This window comes from Hyperolius riggenbachi, chromosome 3, assembly GCF_040937935.1.
Source record: "Hyperolius riggenbachi isolate aHypRig1 chromosome 3, aHypRig1.pri, whole genome shotgun sequence".
NCBI lineage: Eukaryota > Metazoa > Chordata > Amphibia > Anura > Hyperoliidae > Hyperolius > Hyperolius riggenbachi.
The window spans coordinates 36022144-36050090 of NC_090648.1; the positions used below are offsets into that span (position 1 = coordinate 36022144).

The 27947-nt window shown below is 44.9% G+C and overlaps 1 protein-coding gene across 1 annotated transcript; it reads right to left on the reverse strand.

The window, feature by feature from the left end:
- Positions 1–450: 450 nt before the first annotated feature.
- LOC137562021 (extracellular calcium-sensing receptor-like) lies at positions 451–27555 on the reverse strand. The gene is made up of 6 exons (XM_068273364.1): positions 27289–27555; positions 22788–23597; positions 22522–22707; positions 8050–8173; positions 7087–7973; positions 451–558 (listed from the first exon to the last, which is right to left on the reverse strand). The coding sequence occupies exons 1-6, from the start codon at positions 27553–27555 to the stop codon at positions 451–453; spliced, it is 2382 nt and encodes a 793-aa protein (XP_068129465.1).
- Between the last annotated feature and the right edge of the window lie 392 nt (positions 27556–27947).

Below are 27947 nucleotides of genomic sequence, written 5' to 3' on the forward strand. Positions count from 1 at the left end.
GCTCCAATCGACGCCGGCGTTGTGACGCCACAGGGGAGGCGGATCCTCCCATATGTAAACTGTGGCCATGCGTCGCCGGCGCATAGTGGAGCGCAGCGTGACCAAGCGTCCAGGAGGACGCGAAACGGCCGTCGCTAGGCCCATCTCACTCCCACACTCCCACCTCCATTACTGACGGACTACATACGGGAATACAGATAAGTCTGCCAATTACGAAATACGCACAAAACATGTAACACAGATGAATTATGTTATGCACCATACTGTATCTGCACTGGTCTTTGCTCATACGCAATAAATGTACAAGTCTGGACAGATGATGCACGCTCTCTGCCCTTCATTTTATATAGCTAGTGCTACAATGCCATGCCTCTAAGCTGTAACACACCTGCTATAGCTGTGTCTTGTCTTGATGGTCAGAATGGAAGGTTAGTGTTACAACCACTCCTACTACCCCCAGAAAAGGGGGATGAGTAGCGCAGGGGCGTAACTAGAGAGGACCAGCCCCTGTGATTGCAGGGGGCCCAGAACTGTACTGGGCCGACTACTAACCCTCCCTTCCTCCAGGGGACTATACTCCAGATCAGGAATTTTGTGGCTACACTTGTTATGGGTGTGAAAATCATGATGGCCACATTGGTCTTATGATGACATGGGCCCCCAGGCCAAGAAGGGCACAAAGGGGAGGTGTACAGATTGCGGAATTATCTCCGAGGTCAGCGCACAAGATGTGCGCTGACACTGCGAAAGTCCTCCACAAGCGTATAAAACGACAGAACCCAGCTTTGGTGCAATGCACCTGTAGAGAGAAAGTGAGCACAGAGACAGAATGTATGTGTGTCCACCAATCTAGTCGCCACCCAGTGACGGTGAACACACAACAGCGGAAACCAAGTGGGAAGCAAGAATCGCGATTGAAAATAGCGACACAAGACCAAGCAAGACAGAGCACAAGTGTAGCAAGAAAGACACAGTAAATAACAATAATCAGAACGCCAAGGAAAATAACAAACGCACTCGCTAAGCGGGGTCGCCGCGCGAAAAGCGCAACATCGACAAAGCATGCTAATGGCGCGGTCTCCGCACGAAAAGTGCAACAGAGACAAAGCACGCCAACCCTAACTAACCAATGAAACACGAAAATGAATAGAGAACGCGAACGCTTGATAAACGGTTGCCTCACCAAGCCTACAGCAAGACAGAAGGAACCACCGCCACTACTGCTAGGGCGAATGCGATCCCAACAGACAGTACGATTTCCTGATGACCGCTGCTGGCGACAAGACAATCGCAACAGATAGACAGTACAAGGCAAAACAAGGCAAAACAGATAATACAATCTGACTACGCTAGAAGGAATGCCTAGTGCACTCCCAAGGAATTACTCTAAGATAATCTTAGCAAACGATTAGCAAAGGCTGCCACTCCAGGTAAGTAAGCAGAAACAAAGCAGTATGACCAGCAGGGAATTCTGGGAAGAAATGGTATTTATACTGCAAGCCATCAAAGGAAGCAGCTAAGCAATTTGCATGACAAGTGTATGCAAATTCCTCCCCAGAACAGCAGCTCTGCAACTTGCAGAGTGAAGACAGGTCTCTGTTCCAGTGACCTGCAGCACTCAGACCTAAAAAATGGTCAAACAGCTGTCTGCCAGTGCAGACAGCAGCGCAGATCATTACAGGAGGCAAGGGAAGTGGTGTGAACATTCGTGGCCCCATCAAAGTTTTTTGCTGGAGGACTCCATGAAAACAAAAACAAAAACCAAAAACACTCACCATTTGAGAATCTCCTTTATGGAGAGGCTCATTTGATTTCTTGACTTTTTTTTTTAACCTAGGAGCACCCAGGGGCTCAGTTAGCTTTGAAACTTCTCTTCAGGATAATGGTTTAGCTGTGTACTCACTGTACTTGCTGGTGCAGAGATAAGAGTAAGGGCGGCTGAGAGGCTGGCTTTGTGGGTGAGGAGACACACACAACCGGAAGGAGCATATTAGCATATACCCTCTGACGAAGGGTGGTACCGAAACAGCGCGCTGTCAGGGTATATCCCCATTATGGAGTCTTTGTATTAATCTGCATTTTCTTATAGCTTCATGGCTTATGCCGCTTCCATGCTGAGTGCTGTTTAGCTTTAGGCCCGGTTCACATCGCTGTCCGGATTCGCCTGATCGGATCCAGACCGTATACTGTACAAACGGAACGGACGTTCCGCATAGCAATGCAAAGTCTATGCGGCCGTTCACACACGTCCGTTCCGTACGGAACGGAGCCGGATCGGATCCAGACTCCGGACACTTTTCCAACATGCTCTATTTTTGGGTCCGGATCATCCGGCCGACGCACCCGGACCGGAGCCTGACTGCACCATCCATGCATAGAAACCAATGGGAAACGGAAAACACAGAACACACTGGCTATAAAAACCTGACGTTCTACCCCACTTCCTATGCTTTTTCTAGCGGCCATTTTGGATGGGGACACATGGGCCCAGCATTTCTGGCGTGGAGCAGCAGTGACTAACGTGCTGGAGCTGTTTGGCAGTATGTCGGACGTGGAGGTGAGGCCCTACACAGCGGAGGACCTGATTCTACAGGTGCAGCTTCTGCTGACCTCCCAGACCCCAACAATATTTATATAGTTTGTATCTCTTTTACTAAATGGAACCGGATCGCAGCCGTATCAATACGTATGCAAACGGACCGGATCCGGATCGGAACCGTATGGTTCTGATACGGATTGGATCCGGTCCGGTCATCTGGTCCGTTCTTTACAGAAACGCAAGTGTGAACGGGGCCTTATTATTGCTTTGTCTGCAACATATTTGTTCATTGCATAAGATGCATAGCCTTGTTTGTGCTGCACATTGACTCCATAAGAGTTTTATTGTAATTGTCACTTTCTGTGATGTTGTGCCCCATGTAACCAGTTGTTTAATAATCACTGTGATACTTTTTGTACTTAATACATACATTTTTGCATTGACTTTCTGCATGGTGTGCGAGTTATTTTTATCAATACTGAGGAGACACATCTCCCATGATGCAGTGTGGCAGAGTTCTGCTTATAGAAGAGGTGTAAGCTTGAAGGCAGGATGGAAACAGTTACTTTCAAACAATATAGCATACTTATACAGCATACTTTCTAATATCAGTTTACAATAGGCATTAACTGCTCACAGCCTCTAGTAACTTGCCTTCTTCTGGCTGTGATGTTGATGGAACCAGAATCCTCTTTATTCGCCGAAATATGCCATTGACGTAGCCGGAATTGGTTGTGGTACACATGGCAGTAGCAGGAGCACATGAGACAGGCAAAGCATTGAGAAATATACATTGATACAGGCCAGGGGAGCATGCAATTGTAGCAAAGGGGGGCAACAAGAACTCAGGAAAGAGGAGCAAGTACTGCCAAAGAGGGCTAGGAAGTTCAGAGTGGGCACCTGGTAAACGATGCTGTCCCAGACAGGCTGTCAGTGCTCGTCTGATTGGGAAGGGGGGGGGGGGGGGGGATCCTAGTGGCCCTCAATTTTTTTCTGGCAGTGTGAAGAAGGTCAAGCGGAGGGAGGGGTGCTCCAATCACCTTTTTCGCAGTGCTGCTAGGGCTTGATTCACAAAGCGGTGCTAACCTACTTAGCACGTCTAAAGTCTTAAGGCGCGCTAACCAGGGTGCTAAGTAGGTTAGCACCGGATTTCTCAATTGAGAAAACCAGTGCTAACCTACTTAGCACCCTGGTTAGCGCGCCTTAACACTTTAGACGTGCTAAGTAGGTTAGCACCGCTTTGTGAATCAAGCGCATTGTCTGCATAACAGCCAATGATGGAAGAGAAAAGGATGGACTCAATGGTAGCGGTTTAAAAACTGGTGCACAGGTTTGTTGAGTATTTTCTTGCTTGCTGGTGACTTAAAATGCATTTTATTTATATACTGTGGGTAAAATATCACTTAGGAAAACATTTTGAAGAAAAAATGTGAATTGGATCAGGCCCAATATATGTCCTCTTCTTTTTAAAACAGATTTTTAGCACTTTACAATTTAAAAAGTATCAAAAAGTAGGTGGAAAAGCGATATAAAAAAATTGTGAATATTCTTTAACCACCCTGGCATTCTATTAAGATCGCCAGGGTGGCTGCGTAGCAGTATTTTTTGATTTTTTTTTTAAAATCATGTAGCTAGCCTAGCGCCAGCTACATGATACCCCCCCCTGCCGAATCCCTCTCACCCTTCCGATCGCCGCCGGCGATCAAGCCCATCAGGAAATCCCGTTTTAAACGGGATTTCTTTTAGGGCTTCCCCGTCGCCATGGCGATAAACAGAATGACATCATCTGCGTCATCGACGTCGTGACGTCTGAGGGAGTCCCGATCCACCCCATAGTGCAGCCTGGTGGTGTTTGGCCAGGTTGCGTAAGGGGTCTGCGTATCGGCGGCGAGCGGCGGCTATCGCATAAGACACGCAGCTAGCAAAGTGCTAGCTGCGTGTATAAAAAAAAAATTGTGAAAATCGGCCCACCAGGGTCTGAGCAGTCCACCACGGCGGTAATAGACGAGCTGAGCTCGTCATTACCGCCGAGGTGGTTAATGACAAGGAAAATATTATCTAGGGAAAAACTCAGAGGAAAAAGTTACCGTATTTTTTGGACCATAAGACGCACTTTTTCTCCCCATAAAGTGTGGGGGGGGGGGGGGAAAGTAAGTGCGTCTTATAGTCCAAATGTAACATGGGGAGGGTCAGAAGTGCCCAGCTTTACCATGAAAACAGGTGCCGTCATCAGCAAACAATGCTGAACCTGGAGCTGGCATTGTAGGGGGCATAATTGCCTAACTACAGGAAAGGACATCTGCGGCGATTCAGCGCATCCCTGCGCTATGAGGAAGAGTGGGTGATTTTAAAATGCTTTCATTTGACTGGCCGATGGACTCTGGGGCAGGATGACAGCTCTGTCATTGGGCCAATCACTGTACAGTCACTGCACAGTGATTGGCCCAATGACAGAGCCATGGTCCTGCCTCCGAGACCATCACGTCCAGTAAAATAAAAGCATTTTAAAATCACCAGCTCTTCCTTACAGCGCGGGGATGCGCTGAATCGCCTGTCACGACCGCCACTTCTACTGTGAGAGAGGAGGCAGGGAAACGTGCAAAGGCTGCGGGCAGAGCACACAGGATTTATGACAACAGACTAAGTGATCCTCACAGCCGTCTCAGCTGAAGAGCGTCTGCTGCTTTGCAGGGAGACTGGATCACTATCTCCCCGGCTGGTCACAAGTATCAGAGGGCTGTTTGAAGCAGCCAAGGGCTTCAGGTCACTCACCCCTGTCACGCTACTTGCCTCTGCTTTATGTCTGGTCACGCTTCACTTCCCTTCCGATGTATATACAGAAGCACGTGACATCACTGACGCTGATTCCTAATAGCAGAACAGTGACGCTGCTTCTGTATATACATCGGAGGGCAGGGGAGTGGAGCGTGACCAGACATAAAGCAGAGACGAGCAGTGGGACAGAGGTGAGTGACATGCAGCTCCTCTGATGCTTGTGTCCCTGCCATAGAGAACGAGAGGGTTACGTTATGATCCAGGATCCCTGCAAAGTGACAGACACAATGCAGCTGGGTCAGCTCTGGATCTGCTCTATGCCCACAGCCTTTGAGCAGTGTTACATTTCCCTGCTTCCTCTCTCAATCTTGCAGGGGAATAGAAATGCCACAGAACTACTGCATGAGCCTGCTGCACATGCTCTATACTTTAAAGGCTCAGATGCAAAGTACAGTAACCTGTACAAACTTAATTTGGGCAGATCTTATCAGACCTCCAAGGCTCCAACTATACATGTATGTCATTAAAGAGAGTCTGAAGCGAGAATAAATCTCGCTTCAGACCTCAGAGTTAGCAGGGGCATGTGTGCCCCTGCTAAACCGCCGCTATCCTGCGGCTTAACGGGGGTCTCTGATCCCCCAAATCCCCTCCGTAATGCGGGGCAGCGCTTCCTGGTTGGGGCAGGGCTAACCGCCGCAGCCCTGCCCCACGCGCGTCTGTCAGCGCGTATCTCCGCCTCTCCCCCGCCCCTCTCAGTCTTCCTTCACTGAGAGGGGCGGAGGAGAGGCGGCGATGCGCCGCTGACAGACGCGACTGGAGGCAGGGCTGCAGCCGTTAGCCTTGCCTCCAGGAGCGACCAAGTCTGCGACCAAGTGTCGCAGTGGGGGGTTTGGGGGTCAAGGGACCCCCGTTTAGCGGCGCTATTGCGGCGGTTAAGCAGGGGCACACGTGCCCCTGCTAACTATGAGCTCTGAAGCGAGATTTATTCTCGCTTCAGAGTCTTTTTAAAGAGACAGCAGTTGCATTAGAAAAACTGCATTCATTTATTTATGACCACTTCACAAATATGCCTTGAATCAAAAAGGGTTTTTTTGAGTAAAGAAGTATGTTTTTTTTTTATCTCATCAATGCATCAGTAATTAAAACACATTTTTAAACTTAACCTACAATCATACATGTAAATCCTAAAAACCCAGTCAATGAGCTTAGAGATCTGCTGGCCCATCACACACACACACACACACACACACACACACACACACACACACACACACACACACACACACACACACACACACACACACACACACACACACACACACACACACACACACACACACACACACACACACACACACACACACACACACACACACACACACACACACACACACACACACACACACACACACACACACACACACACACACACACACACACACACACACACACACACACACACACACACACACACACACACACACACACACACACACACACACACACACACACACAGCTTGGGGGGAAAAGTTCTACAAGATGCCCCTGTACCATGGACACACCAGGTTCAGGTTTTTTTTTTTTCCTGGTTTTTCTCCTCTAATTCCAGGTGCGTCTTATGGTCCGGAGCGTCTTATAGTCCGAAAAATACGGTAATTAATAAGAGCCTACATGTCGCTAACTGGCATCTTGCCTATAAAATGCATAATACATATTACTACATGTCTCTGAATAAATGTCTACATTTTTGGATTTCATCCATGGTTGTTTTTCATCAGATGGTCTTTGATGTTGAGTTGTGGTCGAAACAATATAATGAAACATTTGGGCAGGAAGATGCAAACCACTACAGACCAGCTAGAAGATAAGATGGCAAAGATCTCTGTGGCCACAATGTACTTCCCCCGTGAGCTGAGAGAGGCCGGAATGTAGGCTATCCACACACTGAGGAAGGCCAACATACTGAAGGTGATAAACTTGGCCTCATTGAAACTGGCGGGCAATCTTCTGGCCAAGAAAGCCACAATGAAACTAATCGTGGCCAAGAGTCCGAGATATCCCAGCATGCCCCAGAATGCAAAATGAGAACCCTCATTACAAATTAATATGATCGCTTTAGATTGGGTGTAAGTATCATACTCTGGGAATGGAGGAGTCGAAGAAAGCCACATCACACAGATGAAAACTTGAATTAGTACACAAAGAACAATGACTGAGTAGGACACTCTTCCTCCTGCAAACCGTCTCAACTTGGTGCCAGGCTTAGTGGCTTTGAAGGCAATAATAACAGTAATAGTTTTAGCTAGAACACAAGAGATACACAAAGAAAAGGCCAAACCAAAAGCCACCTGGCGCAAAAGACAATTTTCTGAATGCGGGTAACCAATAAAGGCCAACGAGCAAAGGAAACAGAGACACAATGATATGAGTAGAAGACAACTGAGGGACCAGTTATTGGCTCGCACTAATGGTGTAGTCCTGTAATAGATGAAAGCTCCCAGAATTCCAAGCGGGACAATGGATGAGAAAATTGCAATGGTTGCCAAGTTAATGCCCATTGCTTCATTATAGGAAAGAAACTCTATTGTCCTCGGCACACATGCATCTTGTTGTAGATTAGGCCATGTATCCCAGGAGCAAGGGTAGCACTTAACAGCATCTGAAGAAAATAGTCACGGTAAGTAAAATATTGAGTACAGATTTAGAAACTTTAACAATGAATACCCCAAGAGCACCTGTTTCATTGGACATTTCACCCTGAGGACACGGCACACACTCGAAACAACAGATGGGTTTACCAGGAATGGTCACTTTTCTAAACCCAGAGGAACAACTGGAACTACAGTTTGATTGTGGAATCTTTAAAGAAAGAAATAGAACAAACATATGTGATGTGTCAAGCATAAATGTCCCAGATTATTTTGTTTAAAGGACCTCGATCGCGAGAAATTGTAAAATTGTATTTATGCCTTTATATGAAGCAAAGCCGGGACAAGGTCCCACAGCACCAAAGGCTAAGACACCAAAGTGCGCCCCTCCATCCCTCTCACCCCAGCCGTCACACACTGATTGCTATTACACTAAGAGGCCCCTCCCCCATCCCTCCCACCCCAGCCGTCACACACTGATTGCTGTTAGACTAAGAGGCGCCCCAGGGCCCCCAACACATAGTTACATAGTTACATAGTTATTTTGGTTGAAAAAAGACATACATCCATCGAGTTCAACCAGTACAAAGTACAACTCCAGCCCGTCCCCCACATACCCCTGTTGATCCAGAGGAAGGCGAAAAAACCCCCACCAGGCATGGTCCAATTAGCCCCAAATGGGAAAAATTCCTTCCTGACTCCAGATGGCAATCAGATAAAATCCCTGGATCAACATCATTAGGCATAACCTAGTAATTGTAGCCATGGATGTCTTTCAACGCAAGGAAAGCATCTAAGCCCCCTTTAAATGCAGGTATAGAGTTTGCCATAACGACTTCCTGTGGCAATGCATTCCACATCTTAACCACTCTTACTGTAAAGAACCCTTTCCTAAATAAATGGCTAAAACGTTTTTCCTCCATGCGCAGCTCATGTCCTCTAGTCCTTTGAGAAGGCCTAGGGACAAAAAGCTCATCCGCCAAGCTATTATATTGCCCTCTAATGTATTTATACATGTTAATTAGATCTCCTCTAAGGCGTCTTTTCTCTAGACTAAATAAACCCAGTTTATCTAACCTTTCTTGGTAAGCGAGACCTTCCATCCCACGTATCAATTTTGTAGCTCGTCTCTGCACCTGCTCTAAAACTGCAATATCTTTTTTGTAATGTGGTGCCCAGAACTGAATTCCATATTCCAGATGTGGCCTTACTAGAGAGTTAAACAGGGGCAATATTATGCTAGCATCTCGAGTTTTTATTTCCCTTTTAATGCATCCCAAAATTTTGTTCGCTTTAGCTGCAGCGGCTTGGCATTGAGTACGATTAAGTCCTAAGTCCTTCTCCAAGTTTGATGTTCCCAACTGTATCCCATTTATTTTGTATGGTGCTAGACCATTGGTATGACCAAAATGCATGACTTTACATTTGTCAACATTGAATTTCATCTGCCATGTATGTGCCCATATAGCCATCCTATCCAGATCCTGTTGCAATATGACACTATCTTCCTGAGAGTTGATGATTCTGCACAATTTTGTATCATCTGCAAAAATAGCAACATTGCTCACTACTGCATCTACTAGGTCATTAATAAATAAATTGAAGAGCACTGGACCCAATACAGACCCCTGTGGGACCCCACTGCTAACAGTCTCCCATTTTGAGTACGATCCATTGACCACAACTCTTTGTTTTCTGTCCATTAGCCAGTTCCCTATCCATGCACACAAACTCTTCCCCAGTCCTTGCATCCTCAACGTTTGCACCAGACTTCTGTGGGGAACAGTGTCGAAGGCCTTTGCAAAGTCCAAGTATATCACATCTACAGCATTCCCAATATCCATATTAGCATTCACTACCTCATAAAAGCTGAGCATGTTAGTCAAACAGGACCTGTCTTTAGTAAACCCATGTTGATGCTGAGAAATAAGATTATTTTCTACTATGAAGTCATGTATAGTATCTCTTAGTAACCCCTCAAATAGTTTGCATACAACTGATGTTAAGCTTACAGGTCTATAATTTCCTGGATCAGATTTTTTGCCCTTCTTAAATAATGGGAAAACGTGGGCTGTACGCCAATCCACTGGGACTCTGCTAGTTGCAAGAGAGTCACAAAAGATAAGATAAAGGGGCTTAGCTATAACTGAACTTAATTCTCTTAGGACCCGAGGATGCATGCCATCCGGGCCAGGTGCCTTGTCTATTTTTAATTTATTTAGTCTTGCCTTTACTTCTTCCTGCGTTAAGTATCTAATATTACAGTTAGAAGATTGAGACTCTTCTGCCTCTGTAATTTGCAACAGTGCTGTTTCCTTTGTGAAGACAGAAGCAAAGAAAGCATTTAATAACTCTGCCTTACCTTGGTCATCCACCATTGAGTTCCCACCCTCATCCTTTAGGATTCCTATACAGTCAACCTTTCTTTTTTTAGAGTTGATGTACTTGTAAAACTTTTTTGGGTTAGATTTGATATCCCTAGCGATTTGATTTTCAGCTTCGATCTTTGCCAGCCTAATTTCTTTTTTACAATTTTTATTGCACTCCTTATAATTGCTTAGTGCAGCCTCAGTCCCCTCCTGTTTTAGGACCTTATAGGCATTCTTCTTCCTCTTCATTTTATCCCTAACCTTTCTATTCATCCATAGAGGCCTTTTTTTATTCCTAGACATTTTGTTTCCATATGGGATATACATACTACAATATTGATTGAGAATACGTTTAAAAGCTTGCCATTTCCCTTCAGTGTCGTCCCCTTGTAGTACATTATCCCAGTTCACCAAACTTAGTGCCTGCCTAATTTGATTGAACTTTGCTTTTCTAAAATTCATAGTTTTAGTGGTCCCGCTGCCCCGTGGCCTATCAGTCACCAGATCAAACGTTATCATGTTGTGATCACTATTTCCCAAATATTCTTGAACCTGCACATTTGATACATTATCTGGTCTATTAGAAATGATCAGATCCAGTAACGCATTCCCCCTAGTTGGTTCCGTTACCATTTGAGTCAAGTAATTGTCCTGTAGTGCTGCCAGAAATCTGCTGCTTTTACCAGAATGAGTAGCCTCAATACCCCAGTCAATGTCTGGAAAGTTGAAGTCGCCCATAATTATGACCTCGTTTTTACTTGCAGCTTTTTCAATCTGCTGTAGTAATCGCAGTTCTGCAGCTTCATTAATAAGAGGTGGTCTGTAGCATACCCCAATAAGCAATTGGCAACTTTTATTTCCACCATGAATATTTACCCAAACGGACTCCACATCTTCGCAATCTTCCTCCATCTCATCGTTGAGGACAGCTGTAAAAGAATTCTTAACAAAGAGACAAACCCCTCCACCTTTTTTCCCTGTTCTATCCCTCCTAAACACATTGTATCCTTTTAAATTAGCTATCCAGTCATGGCTTTTATCCATCCATGTCTCGGTTATTCCCACAATGTCATAGCCTTTGTCATTCAGAATGAACTCTAGTTCGTCTATTTTATTTGCAAGGCTCCGAGCATTGGTTACCATGCACTTTATATTTATACCTTAATCTCTAGTTATCTGGCTTGCAGTCACTGCCATGTATCCCCTTTTGTATTTATCTCAGCTTCAAACACAATAGGGGAATGATAGCTGAGTGAGTTGTGCGCCCCTCTTACACTGTGCCCTGAGGCTGGAGCCTCTCTTGCCTCTGCCTCGGCCCGGTCCTGATATGAAGTACATTTCCTCCAGAATAAAATGCCCTATAAATGTATTTTCTCCTATGTTGTTGTCACTTACAGTCAATAAGCAGTAAAAATCTGACAGATCTCAGGCGCATGCACAACGTCACGGAGATGGCAGCCTAGGATCTGAGCTCCGGCCCACAGCTCTCTGAGAAGAGCCACTATCCGCATCCCTAAGCCTCAGAACCGCACGGCTCTAACCGGATCAGATGCTCTAAGACTCCCTCCACCTGATGGCCGCAAAGGGATCCCTCAAATCGCCGCAGACTCCGGGCACAATGGATCGCTTCCTCCGCCCCGCGCACACCCAAGATGGCGCCGATCAGCCAGACCACGCTGACAACACCCCACAGGCCAGTATAACGCCAGACACTGCACCGGTCACTGCAGCTTTCCTAGAATCTACACTAGACAGGCACTGTAAAGCCATGCATGACTCCCTACAGAATCTATTCTTATCTGCCATAAAAGACATGAAGGCAGACATAATAAGCCTGGGGGAACGCACTAGCGCCCTGCAGGACAAAGCCATCACTCTCTCTCAGAAGCAGTCAGCCATAGAGGATGAACAATCTATAATACAGTCAGACCTCAAAGCAATCCGCATTACACAGGAAGACTTTGAAAATAGGGAAAGGAGACAGAATCTGAGGGTGAAAGGGGTCTCCATGTCAGTCAAGCCTGACCAAATTAAGCCACACTTGCTGGAGCTATTCAAATCGATTCTACCTGACTTTACAGATGAGCTATGGCGCATGGACAGAGCCCACAGGTCCTTAGGGGAACGTCAGCCCCACAGCCAAAGGCCTAAAGACATCATAGTCCGGATGCACTACTATGAAGCTAAAGAAGCCCTGTTACAGGCATTACGCAAAGTTCCATCTCTTACTTTTAAAGGAGACGAAATCCATGTTTACAATGATCTATCCCTCATCACCCTGGCAAAGCGCAGGTCCCTGAAACCAGTTACACAACTTCTGCGTGATGCAGCTATCCCCTACAAGTGGGGTTTCCCTTTTCGTCTAACTGTTAACCGCCAAGGACTGACCTTTACCTTAACGGATATTGATGATGCTCCCCTCTTTCTGAAGCAAATGGGACTCAAACTCCCACCTCTACAACTCACCCAGAACCCCAGATCTCCCTCTACGTCTTCGCCCCCCAGGAAAGTATGCCATATCTCAGATTGGACTCGAGCCCCTGTTCGGAGCCTCACATACACCCAGATCCAAGATGATATGGAAACCTTACCTAGCTGAACTCTAAACTGCACTCCTTTATCTCCCTTACAGAGGGATCCCACACTTTTGATACTTACTTTGGAGGCCCTAACATGATGGTTTGGACTCACCATTACCTACACTACAACATCATCTCTGTTTCCGGTTTTTAACAATCTAGACAATGGGACTCTGGTCCCTGGACTGCTACCCCCCGGTACTTCCACATGCACCTCAGGAGGTCCCCTTATGGGCTTATCTGGCTCTTTTGGAGTCTGGTACCCCCAAAGGCTTCCTCGCCCAGGCAGCTCTTTTTGGTTGCCATTACCTACGGCCACTTACTTTATAGTGGCATAAGCTTCTTACCTCTATATCAACCAACATTTGTTTCTACTGATGTGTTTTTCTGTCCGATATGGAAGTATGTCTCATTAAGGTTTATAGCTTGTTTGTTTTATGTTTACTATGGGTCGCGATGGTCGGATCTTACCGCATACACCTCAAACGTGCTCCGCTTTACCACGGATTATGGTTAAACTGATCACGTTAAATGCGAAGGGCCTAAATATACCTCAGAAAAGACTTTCCCTATTAAAAGACCTCAAAAGGCTGGACATAGACATTGCTATGCTCCAGGAAACCCATCTCAGACGACAAGACCCTATTAGACTGGGAAACAAGCATTACTCTAAGGTATATTTGGCCTCCGCCTCGACTAAACGAGCAGGTGTTGCTATTTTGTTCAAATCAAATCTCCCCCTACAGATCACTAAATCTATATGCGATTCTGATGGCCACTACCTCATACTTACTGGATCCCTGGCGGGCAAACCCATCACCCTGGCCAATGTTTATATCCCAAACAAAGATCAAACCTCTTATTTATCCTCCTTTCTGGATAAACTCCAAAAATTAAAACACGGCACTTTAATCTTAGGGGGAGATTTCAATTTGGCATTCTCAGCTATCCACGATAGAAGCTATGTTAAAAATCCCTCCTCAAAAGGTACTCACGACCGTAACTCCCGTAAGTTCAGGGCGCTTATGAGAAAACATACTTTGCTTGATTTATGGAGAATCTCCAATCCCAAATCTATTGAATACACTTTTTTCTCCCCTCCTCATGCATCTCACTCTCGCTTAGACTATTTTTTCGCCAACCCCACCCTACTACCTCTATTGGACAAATCAGAAATTTTACCAATGGCTTGGTCCGACCACCAGAGTGTTGTCTTACACCTAAACTGGCTGCGTAGACCCCATAAGCCCTTAAACTGGAGACTCAATGAATCCCTCATACGGGATAAAACTTTTGCCAAAGAACTTAGTGAGGAGCTGCGGTCATTCTTCAACACAAATACTAATACTGTATCCTCTTATGGCACTCTATGGGAGGCCCATAAAGCATTTGTGCGGGGACTGTTCATTGCTGAAGGTTCCAGGAGAAAAAAACTCTCCTCTCAAAAATTTCTGTCCCTCCATGCCACCCTAGTTAAGGCTCAGTCAACTTATAAAAAATCACCTACGCAAGAACACTTTAGCATAGTACAAAATTTAAAGCAAGAAATCCGCTCCCTACAGACTCTCCAACTTGAGAAAAGCCTGAGGTGGTCGAGGCAACTCTTCTTCGAAAGGGGCAACAAACCCCACACCATACTAGCCTGAAAACTGAATCCTAAATCCGCCCAGCAACTGATCTATTCCATGAAAGATACAGAGGGCACAATACACTACGATCCTCAGAAAATTGCCCATATCTTCTCTGACTACTACTCACAATTATATAACTTACCAGCCCTATCTAAGAAGCCCACCTTCCTCCCTAAGTTAGACTCATTCCTCTCCAAACTCAATCTCCCAACCCTCACAGAGGCTCAATTAACCCTACTTAACTCCCCAATATCAGACACTGAGATTCTTGAGGTTCTTAAACTTCTCCCTTCCTCCAAAAGCCCTGGTCCAGACGGTCTCCCCTACTCATACTACAAGACATTTAAATCAGAACTAGTTCCACACCTAATCAAACTGGCAAACAAAATACTCCAAAGAGACTCTCCCCCCTCATCCATGCTAGCTTCCTTACTCACAGTAATACCCAAGGAAGGGAAGGACCCTCAACTCCCTCAAAGTTACCGACCTATTTCTCTCCTAAACTCAGACCTGAAAATTATAACAAAAGTCATGGCCAATCGTCTTAACCCTATTCTAACCACGCTTATTAATAATGACCAAGTAGGTTTTATCCTAGGACGCCAAGCTGGGGATAACACCAGGAAAGCAATAAATCTTATCTCACTTATGAGTCAGAGTGGCAGGCCTTCTCTGCTCCTGAGTTTGGATGCAGAGAAGGCCTTCGACAGACTATCCTGGCCCTATCTATTCCGAGTACTAGAACATCAAGGCTTCAAAGGGCCCTTCCTCTCTTTACTTAAGTATTTATACTCCACACCATCCACTTCCATTAAGCTTCCTTTTGCCCCTACACAACCCTTACGAATACAAAATGGCACTCGCCAGGGATGTCCCCTTTCCCCCTTATTGTTCGCCATAAGCATCGAACCTCTAGCCTCAGCTATTAGACTGAACCCGAATATACATGGGGTTCGACAAGGCAAACATGATCATAAGATATCTTTATTTGCGGATGATCCAAACTCAATCTCCCAACCCTCACAGAGGCTCAATTAACCCTACTTAACTCCCCAATATCAGACACTGAGATTCTTGAGGTTCTTAAACTTCTCCCTTCCTCCAAAAGCCCTGGTCCAGACGGTCTCCCCTACTCATACTACAAGACATTTAAATCAGAACTAGTTCCACACCTAATCAAACTGGCAAACAAAATACTCCAAGGAGACTCTCCCCCCTCATCCATGCTAGCTTCCTTACTCACAGTAATACCCAAGGAAGGGAAGGACCCTCAACTCCCTCAAAGTTACCGACCTATTTCTCTCCTAAACTCAGACCTGAAAATTATAACAAAAGTCATGGCCAATCGTCTTAACCCTATTCTAACCACGCTTATTAATAATGACCAAGTAGGTTTTATCCTAGGACGCCAAGCTGGGGATAACACCAGGAAAGCAATAAATCTTATCTCACTTATGAGTCAGAGTGGCAGGCCTTCTCTGCTCCTGAGTTTGGATGCAGAGAAGGCCTTCGACAGACTATCCTGGCCCTATCTATTCCGAGTACTAGAACATCAAGGCTTCAAAGCGCCCTTCCTCTCTTTACTTAAGTATTTATACTCCACACCATCCACTTCCATTAAGCTTCCTTTTGCCCCTACACAACCCTTACGAATACAAAATGGCACTCGCCAGGGATGTCCCCTTTCCCCCTTATTGTTCGCCATAAGCATCGAACCTCTAGCCTCAGCTATTAGACTGAACCCGAATATACATGGGGTTCGACAAGGCAAACATGATCATAAGATATCTTTATTTGCGGATGATGTCCTGCTCACAATCACACAACCCCTTATCTCTCTCCCGACATTGCACTCCACCATAAAAGAATATGAATCCCTCTCAGGTTTCAAATTAAACCAAGATAAGACAGAAGCTCTCCCTATCAAAATACCCCCCACCCTACTGTCCTCCCTTAAAGCTCACTACCCTTATAGATGGAAAATACACGCCCTCAAATACTTAGGAATAAACCTCACACCTACATATTCCACACTATATAAACAAAACTACCCTACACTCATCCAGACCATTCTTAAGGACCTACACAAGTGGACAGCATATAAAATTTCTTGGATGGGGAGAATATACTCTCTAAAAATAAACATCCTCCCACGCCTCTTATACCTATTCGAAACACTGCCAGTCCAAGTCCCTTCAACCCAACTCTCCAAACTACAAACTGAGTTTTTCAAATTCATCTGGAACCACAAACACCCGAGAGTCCACAAAAATATACTCCTTTCCCCACGAGAATCAGGAGGTTTGGCAGTCCCCCACCTGAAGCTTTACTATCAGGCCACCCACCTTAGACAACTTACCGAATGGACTAGCCCAAGAGTTTTTACTAAATGGGCCCTAATAGAGGCTACAAGCATCCTACCAACCACTTTAGCTTCACTTATCTGGTCACCAACTCCTCCAAAACTCCCCCCCACTACTACACTACCTACTATATCCTTCTCAGCTCGCATATGGAGGAACACTATGTCTACTGCCAAGCTTAGGTCCACTCCCTCCCCGCTATTCCCAATACTTGGATATCAGTCTTTTCCCCCTGGAATCTCAAAACAATTTATGGCCCGCTGGTTCAATCTGGGCTTTTTTAACCTTAGAGACTGGATTAATCCATTAACGGGTAAAATTTGGGATAGAACAACATTAGAAGAAAAGACCCAGTTCTCCCCTCAGATGTACCTAGAGTACTACCAGATCAAACACTTTCTCCAAAAAACCACCAAGGGGGCAAACGTAATCCCTTCCTGGACACATTTTGAGCGTGTATGTAACTTTAGAGGACACCAAAAAGGACTGATATCACAAATTTACTCTCTTCTTCATACTAAATCAAATTCCCTCACCCCCTCTCACCCTTACATGGCTAAATGGGAGTCCGCTCTCTCTACTTCTATCACGTTGGAGGACTGGACAGACATCTGGGAAAATGCTAAACATAGCTCCATCTGCACACAAATAAAAGAAAACATATACAAGATCCTCTTCCATTGGTATCTCACCCCAGATAGACTCTCCAGAATATACAATGGACCCTCTGATTTATGCTGGAGAGGATGTGGAAATAAAGGCACCCTAGCACATATATTCTGGTTCTGTCCTCTCATTGATACATTATGGAGAGACATCCAATCTCTGATTCAACATGTCACTGACACTTTTATCCCTCACGATCCCCTTTATATGCTACTGGGTAAAACCATACCTGGTGTCCCTACACATTCTATGCGTCTAATTACCCACATCCTGACAGCCACCAGACTCTCCATAGCAGCCGCATGGAAACAAATAGCCCCACCCACAACCTTAGAGATAAAAATTAAAATTACCTGGTATAAAACTATGGAGAAAATGACAGCCTCTCTGAGAGACTCCGAAGACAGATTCCATAAGATCTGGGACCCATGGACTTTTAACTCCTCAGATTACATACCCCCTTAAAATAAAAAAAAAAAAAAAAAAAGGGGACCCTGACCACCCACCCTTCCCTAAAATGAGCCGGTACCCTATTTACCCTGGGGTTTGCCAGGAAGCTGATAGGGGACCCAAACCTTGAGTCTCTAGCCATGCCTCCCCATACCCCACCCGAAGTCGATATGGATCCTGCCTTGGCAACACCACATAAACATGATATATAGGTTGCCCCAGACCACAGCACTGCCAGATGAAGATAACGATCTGTAAGATGAATGAAGCTTGAGCCCAGAGTCAGAAGTCTAGTTTTATAGGCAACTGTCCTGTGATGTCAATGGTGCAGCGTGTTTGCCACTTTTATTATCTAGCTGAGTAGAACATATGCTTAAATCTTTTTGGGATGCTAAAGGAGACGAATGGGCTTTGGAGTGAATGTGGTAGTTGAGGGAAAAACAAATCCCCATATCACCCCCTCTTTATCCAATACAAGGACTCTATACAACCCTCTCTATTAGGCCCTTCCTCCCCTCTATCTCTAAATAGAACTAACCTCATCTGAGGTAACTATCAAAACTGATATGCGGGATATCTGACCATCGTGACCCACTTGGACCTGTTGTCCATCAGTTCTTTATTTTCAATTGTTGCTATCTGCTGATTATTTAGCTGGTTGACCTTTAATAATAATTAAACTCCTCCCTCCCTTATCCCTATTACACTACCCCCCCCCTAATCCCTCCCCCCCCCCTCATACCCCTCCCTCCCTCCCCCCTCCCATATACAAGGCTGTCTACTTCTTTAAAGAAATAGGTGTATTATTAAAATCCATCTCAGAGAAGTAAACAAATCTACGAGCCACATGAAGACTGGCTGAAGAACTTTTCACCCTAAGACTCTTACATCACTGACTCTTAAATTTTATATGATTTGTAAGTTAACTTCCAATCTTCTAACGGTCTTTGTGTATTATCCAATCTGCTTAATAAAAATCAGTGTTACCAAAAAAAAATCTGACAGATCTGACAGACTTGTCCATTAGTCTAATTTGTTATTTCTTTTTTTTTTTTCTATATTATTTCCTGGAAAGGATCTACATAACGATACCAGACAACCTCTCTACTCGCTTGCACACTATTTTGGCAGCTGAACTTACCAACAGTTCCGGAAATGCTTTTGAAAATAAAAAAAATCCTGAGAATCCCCCAATAGGAGCTTGAATAGCTCAAAACCTCTGAGATCTGTCAGAATTTTACAACCTATTGCAAGTGACAGCAAGACTAAAGTCTTGTGCAAGACTTAGGGCCCTTTTCCACTACAGCGTTTGCGATTGCTTAATCGCAAAACCGCAAACCGCTAGTGATTTGTCAAATCGCTACAGTTTGCTTTTAGCATAGGAATCGCGGTAGGTCATTTCCACTACCGCGATTCGTTTTTGACCGGATCGCGATCGCGCGGCGGAGCGATTATTGCCGCGATTTTGCTATGCAGTGCATAGCATAGCAAAATCGCGGCCGCGAACGTCGGGGAATCGCCGGTAATTGCGATTCAGCAATCGCTAGCGTTCAGCGTGAACGCTAGCGATTGCTAGTGGAAAAGGGCCCTAAATGTACTTTTTATATATGCACATGCACATGCATTTTACATTTTACAATTGTTTGCAATAGTTGACCTTTAAGAGAACGTTGCACTCTCATACATATTGAACTTGAAGAGGTTCTGCAGTGAAATAAAGTAGAATGTTGTAAATTATTCAGGATAGCAACTTTTGTTAATGAATATGGTGTCAGCATCGAAAACACTCCTATATCTATAAATTGCTGTATTTTGGTAGGCGGCCCCGCCCTCTCAGTGCTGTCACAGCCTAGGCTATTTAGCTATGCAGTATTCTCATTACCAAAGCATTCTAGGAGACCAGGAATTATTTCTACTGGCTCGGAACACACGAACATTCTGCAGAGCTGCACCTGACGACAGTAAAAATGTCACCATCTGTGATAAATTTCAGAACTCCGCTCCTCTAATGTAATATAGTGGCTGGATAGTGTAATGGTTAAGGGCTCTGCCTCTGACACAGGAGACCTGGGTTTGAATCTTGGCTCTGCCTGTTCAGTAAGCCAGCACCTATTCAGTAGGAGACCTTGGGCAATACTCCCTAACACTGCTACTGCCTATAGAGTGCGTCCTAGTGGCTCCAGCTCTGGCGCTTTGAGTCTGCCAGGAAAAAAAGTGCGATATAAATGTTCTGTGTTTGTTTGATGAACTTAGCCTGACAGCCACCCGCATCATCCAGTCCCATGCACGCCTCCAGGACTTTTCAAGAGCTGCTCCAACACTATGGAACTCCTACCTATGCCCAATAGGGTTTCCCCCTTCTTCAACATCTTCAAGAAGGCCCTCAAAACTCACTTTTTCACTCCCGCCTACCGCCCCCACTGGTGCACTAAACCTGCAGCTGACTGCCTTTCTTGTCCCTACCTCTGTCTCTAGATTGTGTAAGCCTTTGGGCAGGGTCCTCCTCCCAATGTCTCCTACATGTTCATGCATCTCCATTATTTGTAAACCCATCCTATGGATCTGAGTGAACTCTTGAGTGAACTGGACTTGCCTAATCTCCATCCAGTGACTAAGCATTAACTTGTACTCATACTGTGCTGCGTGATCTGGTTTTCTTGTGTTCCTGTATTGTCATTTTGCTGTATGTCACCCCTTAATATTGTCTGTAACCTTAACTAATGTTCAGCGCTGCGTAATATGTTGGCACTTTATAAATACAATAAATAAATAAAATAAATACATTTAGTTAAAAAGCACAAGTGAGGAAGGATGCAGTTCATCTTAATGCTTTCACTGTTTTGTTGGCATGCTGAGATTATTTGGTGCCTAGAAAAACGGTACAGGACTTGAATTTGCATTCTGCTATTGCAATGGAGACAACTCATGCTTTAAAAACTGACATGTCTGAACGAATCCTATTGGCAACATTGAGTCAGTTGACATGTCTGATTATGTACTGATTTCTCCTTTGATCTTGCTTTTGTGTGTGTTGTGAACCAAGCCTAATGCTGGGAATACACGTTTCATTTTTGCCTTCGTTTAAACCTTCGTTTCGATTGTGCCTTTTGTCCTTTTCGATCCCAAAATAATCGATCTTACGGTTAATATCACCACCCACGGTTTCGGGTTTTTTTTCGATTCTGATGGTTTCGTTTTTCCAATGATCGAAGGCTGCAAAGAAACGAAACGTAGTACAGGGACGGACGACATAAACGAATATATAATCGATCTGAACAGCCATCAAGCCTACCAATGGCTCGATTAGATGGATAAAGAGAGATAATATCAAACATGTTCGATCACTAGTCGTTCGTTTTTGGGGTCTATTAATCGAAACTATAATGAGATTATGACTATTTTCACATACGTTTTTAACACTCGATTCGTTTACTGAACGAATCGAAGGCTAAAACGAAGGCAAAAACGAAACGTGTATTCCCAGCATAAGTACATGTTCAAACAATGTTGCATTCAGTTGCGTGGAGCAGTTAACGGGAGGTTGGCAAGGGTCCGTCAAATGCTTTACATATGCCTTCTGTGATTGCTTGGAGGTGTTAAGCTTTTTTCCCTTCAAACAAACGCCTGTTGATCACGTTGCAACTGTGTTTGTACAACGTTCACTTGGCGTTGCCATGCAAGTCCATTGCAAAGGGTCAAAAGCTTAATCAAGTTATAGACACTGCATGCAGCACTGTATTGTACTGTACTGTAAACTACTGCCACAGCTGCCAATCCAGTTGAAATTGCGAATGCTTACAGAGGAATGCAAGGGGTGGCAGAGGATCAGTGGCTATGCAGGTATAAACTGCTGGGGAATTGTGCCACAACCGCCAGAAAATCATCTCTGTGAACTGGTCCTGGGTACATCTCAGTTATAGTGATCAAGTGACTGACTTTCAAGCTTGCTGACAACAAAACCATAAGTTCCTCTGAGGAGGGCATGAATATATAGTTTGTCTTGGACCAGTGGCATAATTACAATTCATGCCCCCTCCGCAGCAAAATTGTAATGGGCTGAGCTCCCCCAATATTCACCCCCCTTCCCTTGTCTCTCCTTGGTGCCCCTCATGGCCTTAGCCTTGGGGCTCATCTTACAAGGGTCATAAAACAAGCATGGCCATCATGATCTTCATACTAATAACAAGTGTAGCCACAAAAACTCCTGATCTGAAGTATTGCCCCCTGTATGAGGAAGGGAAAGTTAGTAGTGGAGGTTCCCCACAGCTCTGTGCCCCCTGAAATCGCAGGAGGCTGCTCCCCTCTAGTTATGCCCCTGTCTTGGGCTTAGATGAAGCGATTTATTTCATTTTCAGTTCTGTCTGATGTCATCGTGATATGCAGTAAACATGGAAATAAACTGTAAAATATTTAAAAGACAATGCTCTGCAGATTGTGTTGTTATGTAGGGCAGCCACACCTGTGTACTATTGTTAACCCAGGAAATAGCATTGCTATTCACACTTAAAGGTTTCCCGTCTTTGGAGCTGGAGTCATAACTTCCTACTATACTCTGCTCTATGGAGCCCATCATGCTCATCTTCCAGTTCACAACATCGTAGAAGGCTGGAGGATCCCCATTGTCGTCAAAAAATATATGTCTCTTGTCTTTGGCCTGAAAATTCACACTTTTAATATAATGGAGAAGCTGTTGAAGAAAACAGAGAAATGGCTGATTTAAAATGATTAAAAGATTAAAACAAGTCAGAGTCAAGTACTATAACTTACTTGCCAAGGGTAAAATGACAGAGTGTCTGCACATCTATTATGGAATGGTCCCATCCCTGGTTTGCATTGAAACAAACTGTGGAAAGCCCATGCAAAGGTATAGACTGAGGTGTAGACGTTGAAGGCTATTCCAAGATCTACTTCAATTGAGGAGTTCTCCATGCCTTCTTGCCCAGTACATTTATTTACTGCCTTGTTACTCATTACATGATCTGAATTTTGTTGATTGTCCCACTTGCAAGAAAATATTTTCTCCCAATACTCCTTTAAAAAAGAGTCATTTAATGACAATAATGGTTGTAAGCTGTTGAGGTACTGTACAAACTCTGGCATCTGTCCACCATGGACTGCAAACCCAATGGTGCCCTCCAAGACTCGATGGTCAGAAAAAAGAGCAGAGGTTGACCAGGACTCGGTGGCAATCCATACTCTACTGGTCACATTCTGCCTCGTCAACTCTTCTACAACCGGCAGAAAATCAGAATTGGAAGACAACACCACCACAACTTTGGCTGAGGAATTTTTAATTACTTTGACAATGTGTGGAGCATTCCTATTAGACTGACCAGTCATAATTGTCTCAGTAAAGGCCACACAGGCACCTGCTCTGAGTATTTCCTGTCTGACCACCTGAAGACCCATCTGGCCATAGTCATTATCAGCAGCGATGAATCCCACCCACAACCAACCAAAGTAGAAAATCAACTGGGCAAGTCCTCGTGACTGGAATGCATCACTGGGTATGGTTCTGAAAAATGATGGAAACATTTTTCTGTTGCTGAGAGATGGGCTGGTTGAGAAGTAGCTTATCTGTGGACAAAGATAAAGATTTATGAGGCAGCCATTATTATTGAATATTCAAAATATTACATAGTTACATGGTTAGTTTAATTGTAAAAAGAGATTTGTCTATCGAGGGCAAACAAAAAATATTGTACAAACTAGCCTGAACCCTTACATATGCCAGTTGATACAGAAAAAGTCAAAGATCCCTTTATAAGGCTTGGACCAACTAAATGGGGAAACCATCCTTCCCTCCCGACTCCAGATGGCAATTAGATAAAATCCTAGGATCAACATCGTTGAGAATTATCTAGTAATTACTGGCATGGATGTCCTTCATTGCATTGAAAGCATCCAAGCTTCCTTTAAACGCAGATATCTGTACTTTTACTGTAAAGAACTTTTTTTATAATTAGATGGCAAAATGTTTTTCCTCCAAAAGCAGATCATGTCCGCTACTCCTTTGCACAAGCCTGGGGACAAAAATCGCATCTGCCAAGCTTGTAAATTGTCCTTTGATGCATTTATAGTTATACATGGTGTCTTTTCTCCAGACTAAATAAGCCCAGTTTATTTAAGCTCGTTACACACCAAAAGCGTGCAGGAGAACGGCTCCTGCACGCATTGCGGCGTGTCGTCGGGAAACTCCGGTGCGACGCTGAGTAGCGGCGGTGGTAGTTAATTACCCCGAAGGGGAAGCGCCGATTCCCGATGATAAAATGTGCCGGGACGTGTCGTACCGCAACGTATCGAAACGCAGCGTCGGGTGTGAAAGGTAAAAGGAAAGTCTATGGACTTTCCTTCTACCTTGGTTAACGCAAAGTATAGACTTTGCGTTAAAACGCCAGAAGTGGGCTCTGGTGTGAAAGAGCCCTTAACCTTTCTTGGTAAGCGCGACCATCCATCCCTCTGATCAATGCTGTGTCTTGTCTCTGCACTTTCTTTAAATCTCCAAGGTCCCACCTTAAAGGGACCCTGAGCAGTCAATAAAAATAAAATTGGTACTTACCTGGGGCTTCTTCCAACCCACCATAGGCCGCGAGGTCCCCTGGTGTCCTCCTGGCTCCTCTCCCGGTTACACTGGTGGCTCAGTTACTGGCAATTTTCGGGCTGAAGGTTGGTGGTATACTTCCTGGTTGGGGACACTCCACATCATCACGTCGGCCGCTGTGCATCATCATGCCAGATTTGGTTTCTATTGATTGTTGCAGCTCTTCCAGATTTTCAGTACAACATTCCAGCTATAAATACCTGAAATGTACATAAACCGTACATTTACATAGCAATTATAGGAAGGGTTTATTATGTGGGTTGCACAAGTTCAGGTTGTTGTGGTGTACCCGGCCTGGTAATAATCTATCTATATATATATATAATAGACTATGTGCCTCAACCTTCAAGCAAGAAGAAGAAGTAGCGCCCTGCCCCCAGGGCCGGTCCAAGCAAGAAGAAGGGGCTGGTCCAAGCAAGAAGAAGTAGCGCCCTGCCCCCAGGGGCGGTCCTAGGCTTTCCCCCGAAGCTGGAGGGGTCCGCCAAGCTGGAGGGGGTAGCGGGCAGGAAGGGGGTATTGGGCACAGCGGTGGGGAAGGGGGGTCTGACCCCTCCCTCACCTGGGTCCCCCATCTGCGCTCCCCCTCTAGCTTAAGTTTAGCAGCAGCCGCCGCTATTAGTGAGAGGCAGCGGGTGGGGATGGCTCACCTCTTCCGCGTTCCTGCGTGCGTTCCACTGTCGTCAATTCCTGCAATGCTGTCCACTTACAATACAGTGGGCGGCATTGCAGGAAGTGACGACAGTGGAACGCACGCTGGTACCCGGAAGAGGTGAGTCATTCCCGCCCGCTGCCTCTTACTAATAGCGGCGGCTGTTGCTGAACTTCAGCTAGAGGGGGAGCGCAGATGGGGGACCCAGGAGAGGGAGGGGGGGTCCGACCCCCCTCTCCGCCGCTGTGCCCAATACCCCCCTTCCTGCCCGCTACCCCCTTATGCGGTGTATGCTACGCCGTGGGTCGGCTAGTTGGTAATATTCTTTTTAGTTTAATTTTAAGAAGTAACATCATTTCTGTACATAACCTATCAGTACTTATTGGTGCCTATAAAAAATCTTAGTGTAGGCCACAATTGACCTATTCCCAAGATCAGGGGAGGCAAAGGGTGCTTGCCGGTAGCACCAAAATGTCCAAAAATGGCCCTGGCAAGCAGGTAAAGCATATCAAGCTGAAGAATCCTAGTGCTGGGGAAATGTAACAAACTTCTGGTGGAAAGAGAGAAGTATGGCTCATGATATACAAATATTACAATCTAGAACATTCATCAATGTGGTACAATCATTACAGCCATGAGTTTAATATACTTCTCAATGGTTGCCAACAAATACACATGATGGTTTATTTGAGCTCATTAAAAATCTATACATCACAAGCCAATGGTAGAGCAACATATAAGATTCATGGCTTGGAACATCACACTTGGAGAAGTACTTGGGATTGGAATACTGGGTGTATTCAATGCCAAGCAGCAGCAGCTAAAGCAAATACAGTTCTGGGATGCATAAAACTGTAAATCATGAATTGCAACTATACAACTCCCTATGTATAAATCGTTTGTGAGTCCATATCTGGAGCATGGGAAGCAGTTTTGTGCACCACACTATAGGAAGAACATTAACACACTAGAACAGGGTCAAAGACAGGTAACTCAATTAATATAATCTAAATCTAATTAAACGAATCAGAGAGATGAGACCTCTCACTTACCAAGAAAAGTTGGACACAGTAGGTTTATTTAGCTTGGAATAAAGAGGGCTAAGGGGTAACCTGATTAACATGTATAAATACATCAGAGGACAAAAAAAAACGCTTGACAAGTCCGCTTTTTGTCCATTTGGATGAGTTCCTTGCTTTGAAGGACATCGGCTATAATTACTAGTTAATTCCCAGAAGAGTTGATCCAAGAATTTTATCTGACTGCCACCTGTAGTCTGAAAGGATATTTTATCCCCCTTAAAGTGAATAGGAACCGCATTTAAAAAAATGAGACAGATACTTACTCAGGGAGAGGGAAGGTTTTGGGTCGTATAGAGCCTTCCCGCTCCTCTCCTGGTCCCCTCGTTCCGGTGCTGGCTCGCCCGGTAGCAGTATTTGACGAAATTAGTCAAATACTGCTTTACTCGACTGAAGGAGGCTTCAAAAGTCTTCAGGGAGCCCGAGTGCTCCTGAAGAAGGGCGGCCCTGTACTGCACCTGCACAAGCACGCTATCTTGCATGCTCATGCCTGTGCAGTATGGAGCCGCACGTCTTCGGGAGGACACGGTTCCCGAAGACTTCCAAATACCCTTTTAAGGGGGGATTGAAACGGGGGGGGGGGGGGGACCAGCACAGGATAGAGAGTACCGAGAGAGGAGACAGAAGGCTCTATATGACCCAGAACCTTCCCTCTCCTTAGGTAAGTATTTGCTTCATTTTTTTTGAAATGCGGTTCCCATTCACTTTAAAGATTAGTTGTCCCCAGCCTTGTAATGGTTATTTGCCTTCTCCTGGATCAACTGGGATATGTGAGGTTGCAGGAGAGAAAGGTACCTAATGTTTACTTTTTTTTCTGTTTGGACTTGATAAACAAATGTCTTTTATTAACCAAACCAACTACAGTATGTACAGGTAACTATGATGGTGCACAGATGAGACAAGTATTCCTTTACTTTTTTGTACAACACATCATTTTACCTGTGGATATCTATAAAGACCCAAGATCTGGGCCATGAGGATGGACCGTGTAGACCCAGAATCACCAACAATACCAGCAAAAGTTCCTTGTTTCCCACACCGATAATTTGGAACAGTTTCTTGTCCTCCAGACAACATCCACAGGGTTCCTTCTGCTGCTCGTCTCAGCACTGTACATGTGTCAAAGATCTGGAACCCGAGGGTGATATTGGGAAGAAGATCAGGACTATCATTAATCTCCTGGATGGCAAATATCATAGCTTGCATGCTCTGGTAATTTTGAAATTCCAGTCTAAACGTGTTAAAAATTAAAATAAGCAAAAGAAAAACACAAAATTTTTAGATAAATCCTTAATAATGATGAAAATTGCGCACATTATTTCTTATTTTGCTCGATCATCCATTTATACCCATACACTTTTTAAAGGATCTCTAAAGGTAAGTAAAAAAATATTTTAACTTATCTGGGGCTTCTTGCAGCCCCATGGAGCCATCATCGTTCCAGCAGTGGAAACCCCCTCAAAGCTGGCCGGATGCGGACAGTTGGAGGTCACTGCACATGCGCGGTCCCGAGTCATGTGCCCCCTGATCACGCTCCTGTTGCCGGGAGCTCACATTCGCAGTAGCAATTTATATGTACTGCACATGCGCAGAATGCT

What these genes read in the sequence shown, in the direction of transcription:
- LOC137562021 (XM_068273364.1), bottom strand. Translation starts at nt 27,555, where the DNA reads ATGCAAGCTATGATATTTGCCATCCAGGAGATTAATGATAGTCCTGAT. An exon ending in AAGACGGGAAACCTTTAAGT is followed by an intron (nt 8,174 to 22,521) that starts GTGAATAGCAAT and finishes CTTTCTTTAAAG; the next exon opens with ATTCCACAATCAAACTGTAG. An exon ending in TGAAATGTCCAATGAAACAG is followed by an intron (nt 7,974 to 8,049) that starts GTGCTCTTGGGG and finishes TATTTTCTTCAG; the next exon opens with ATGCTGTTAAGTGCTACCCT.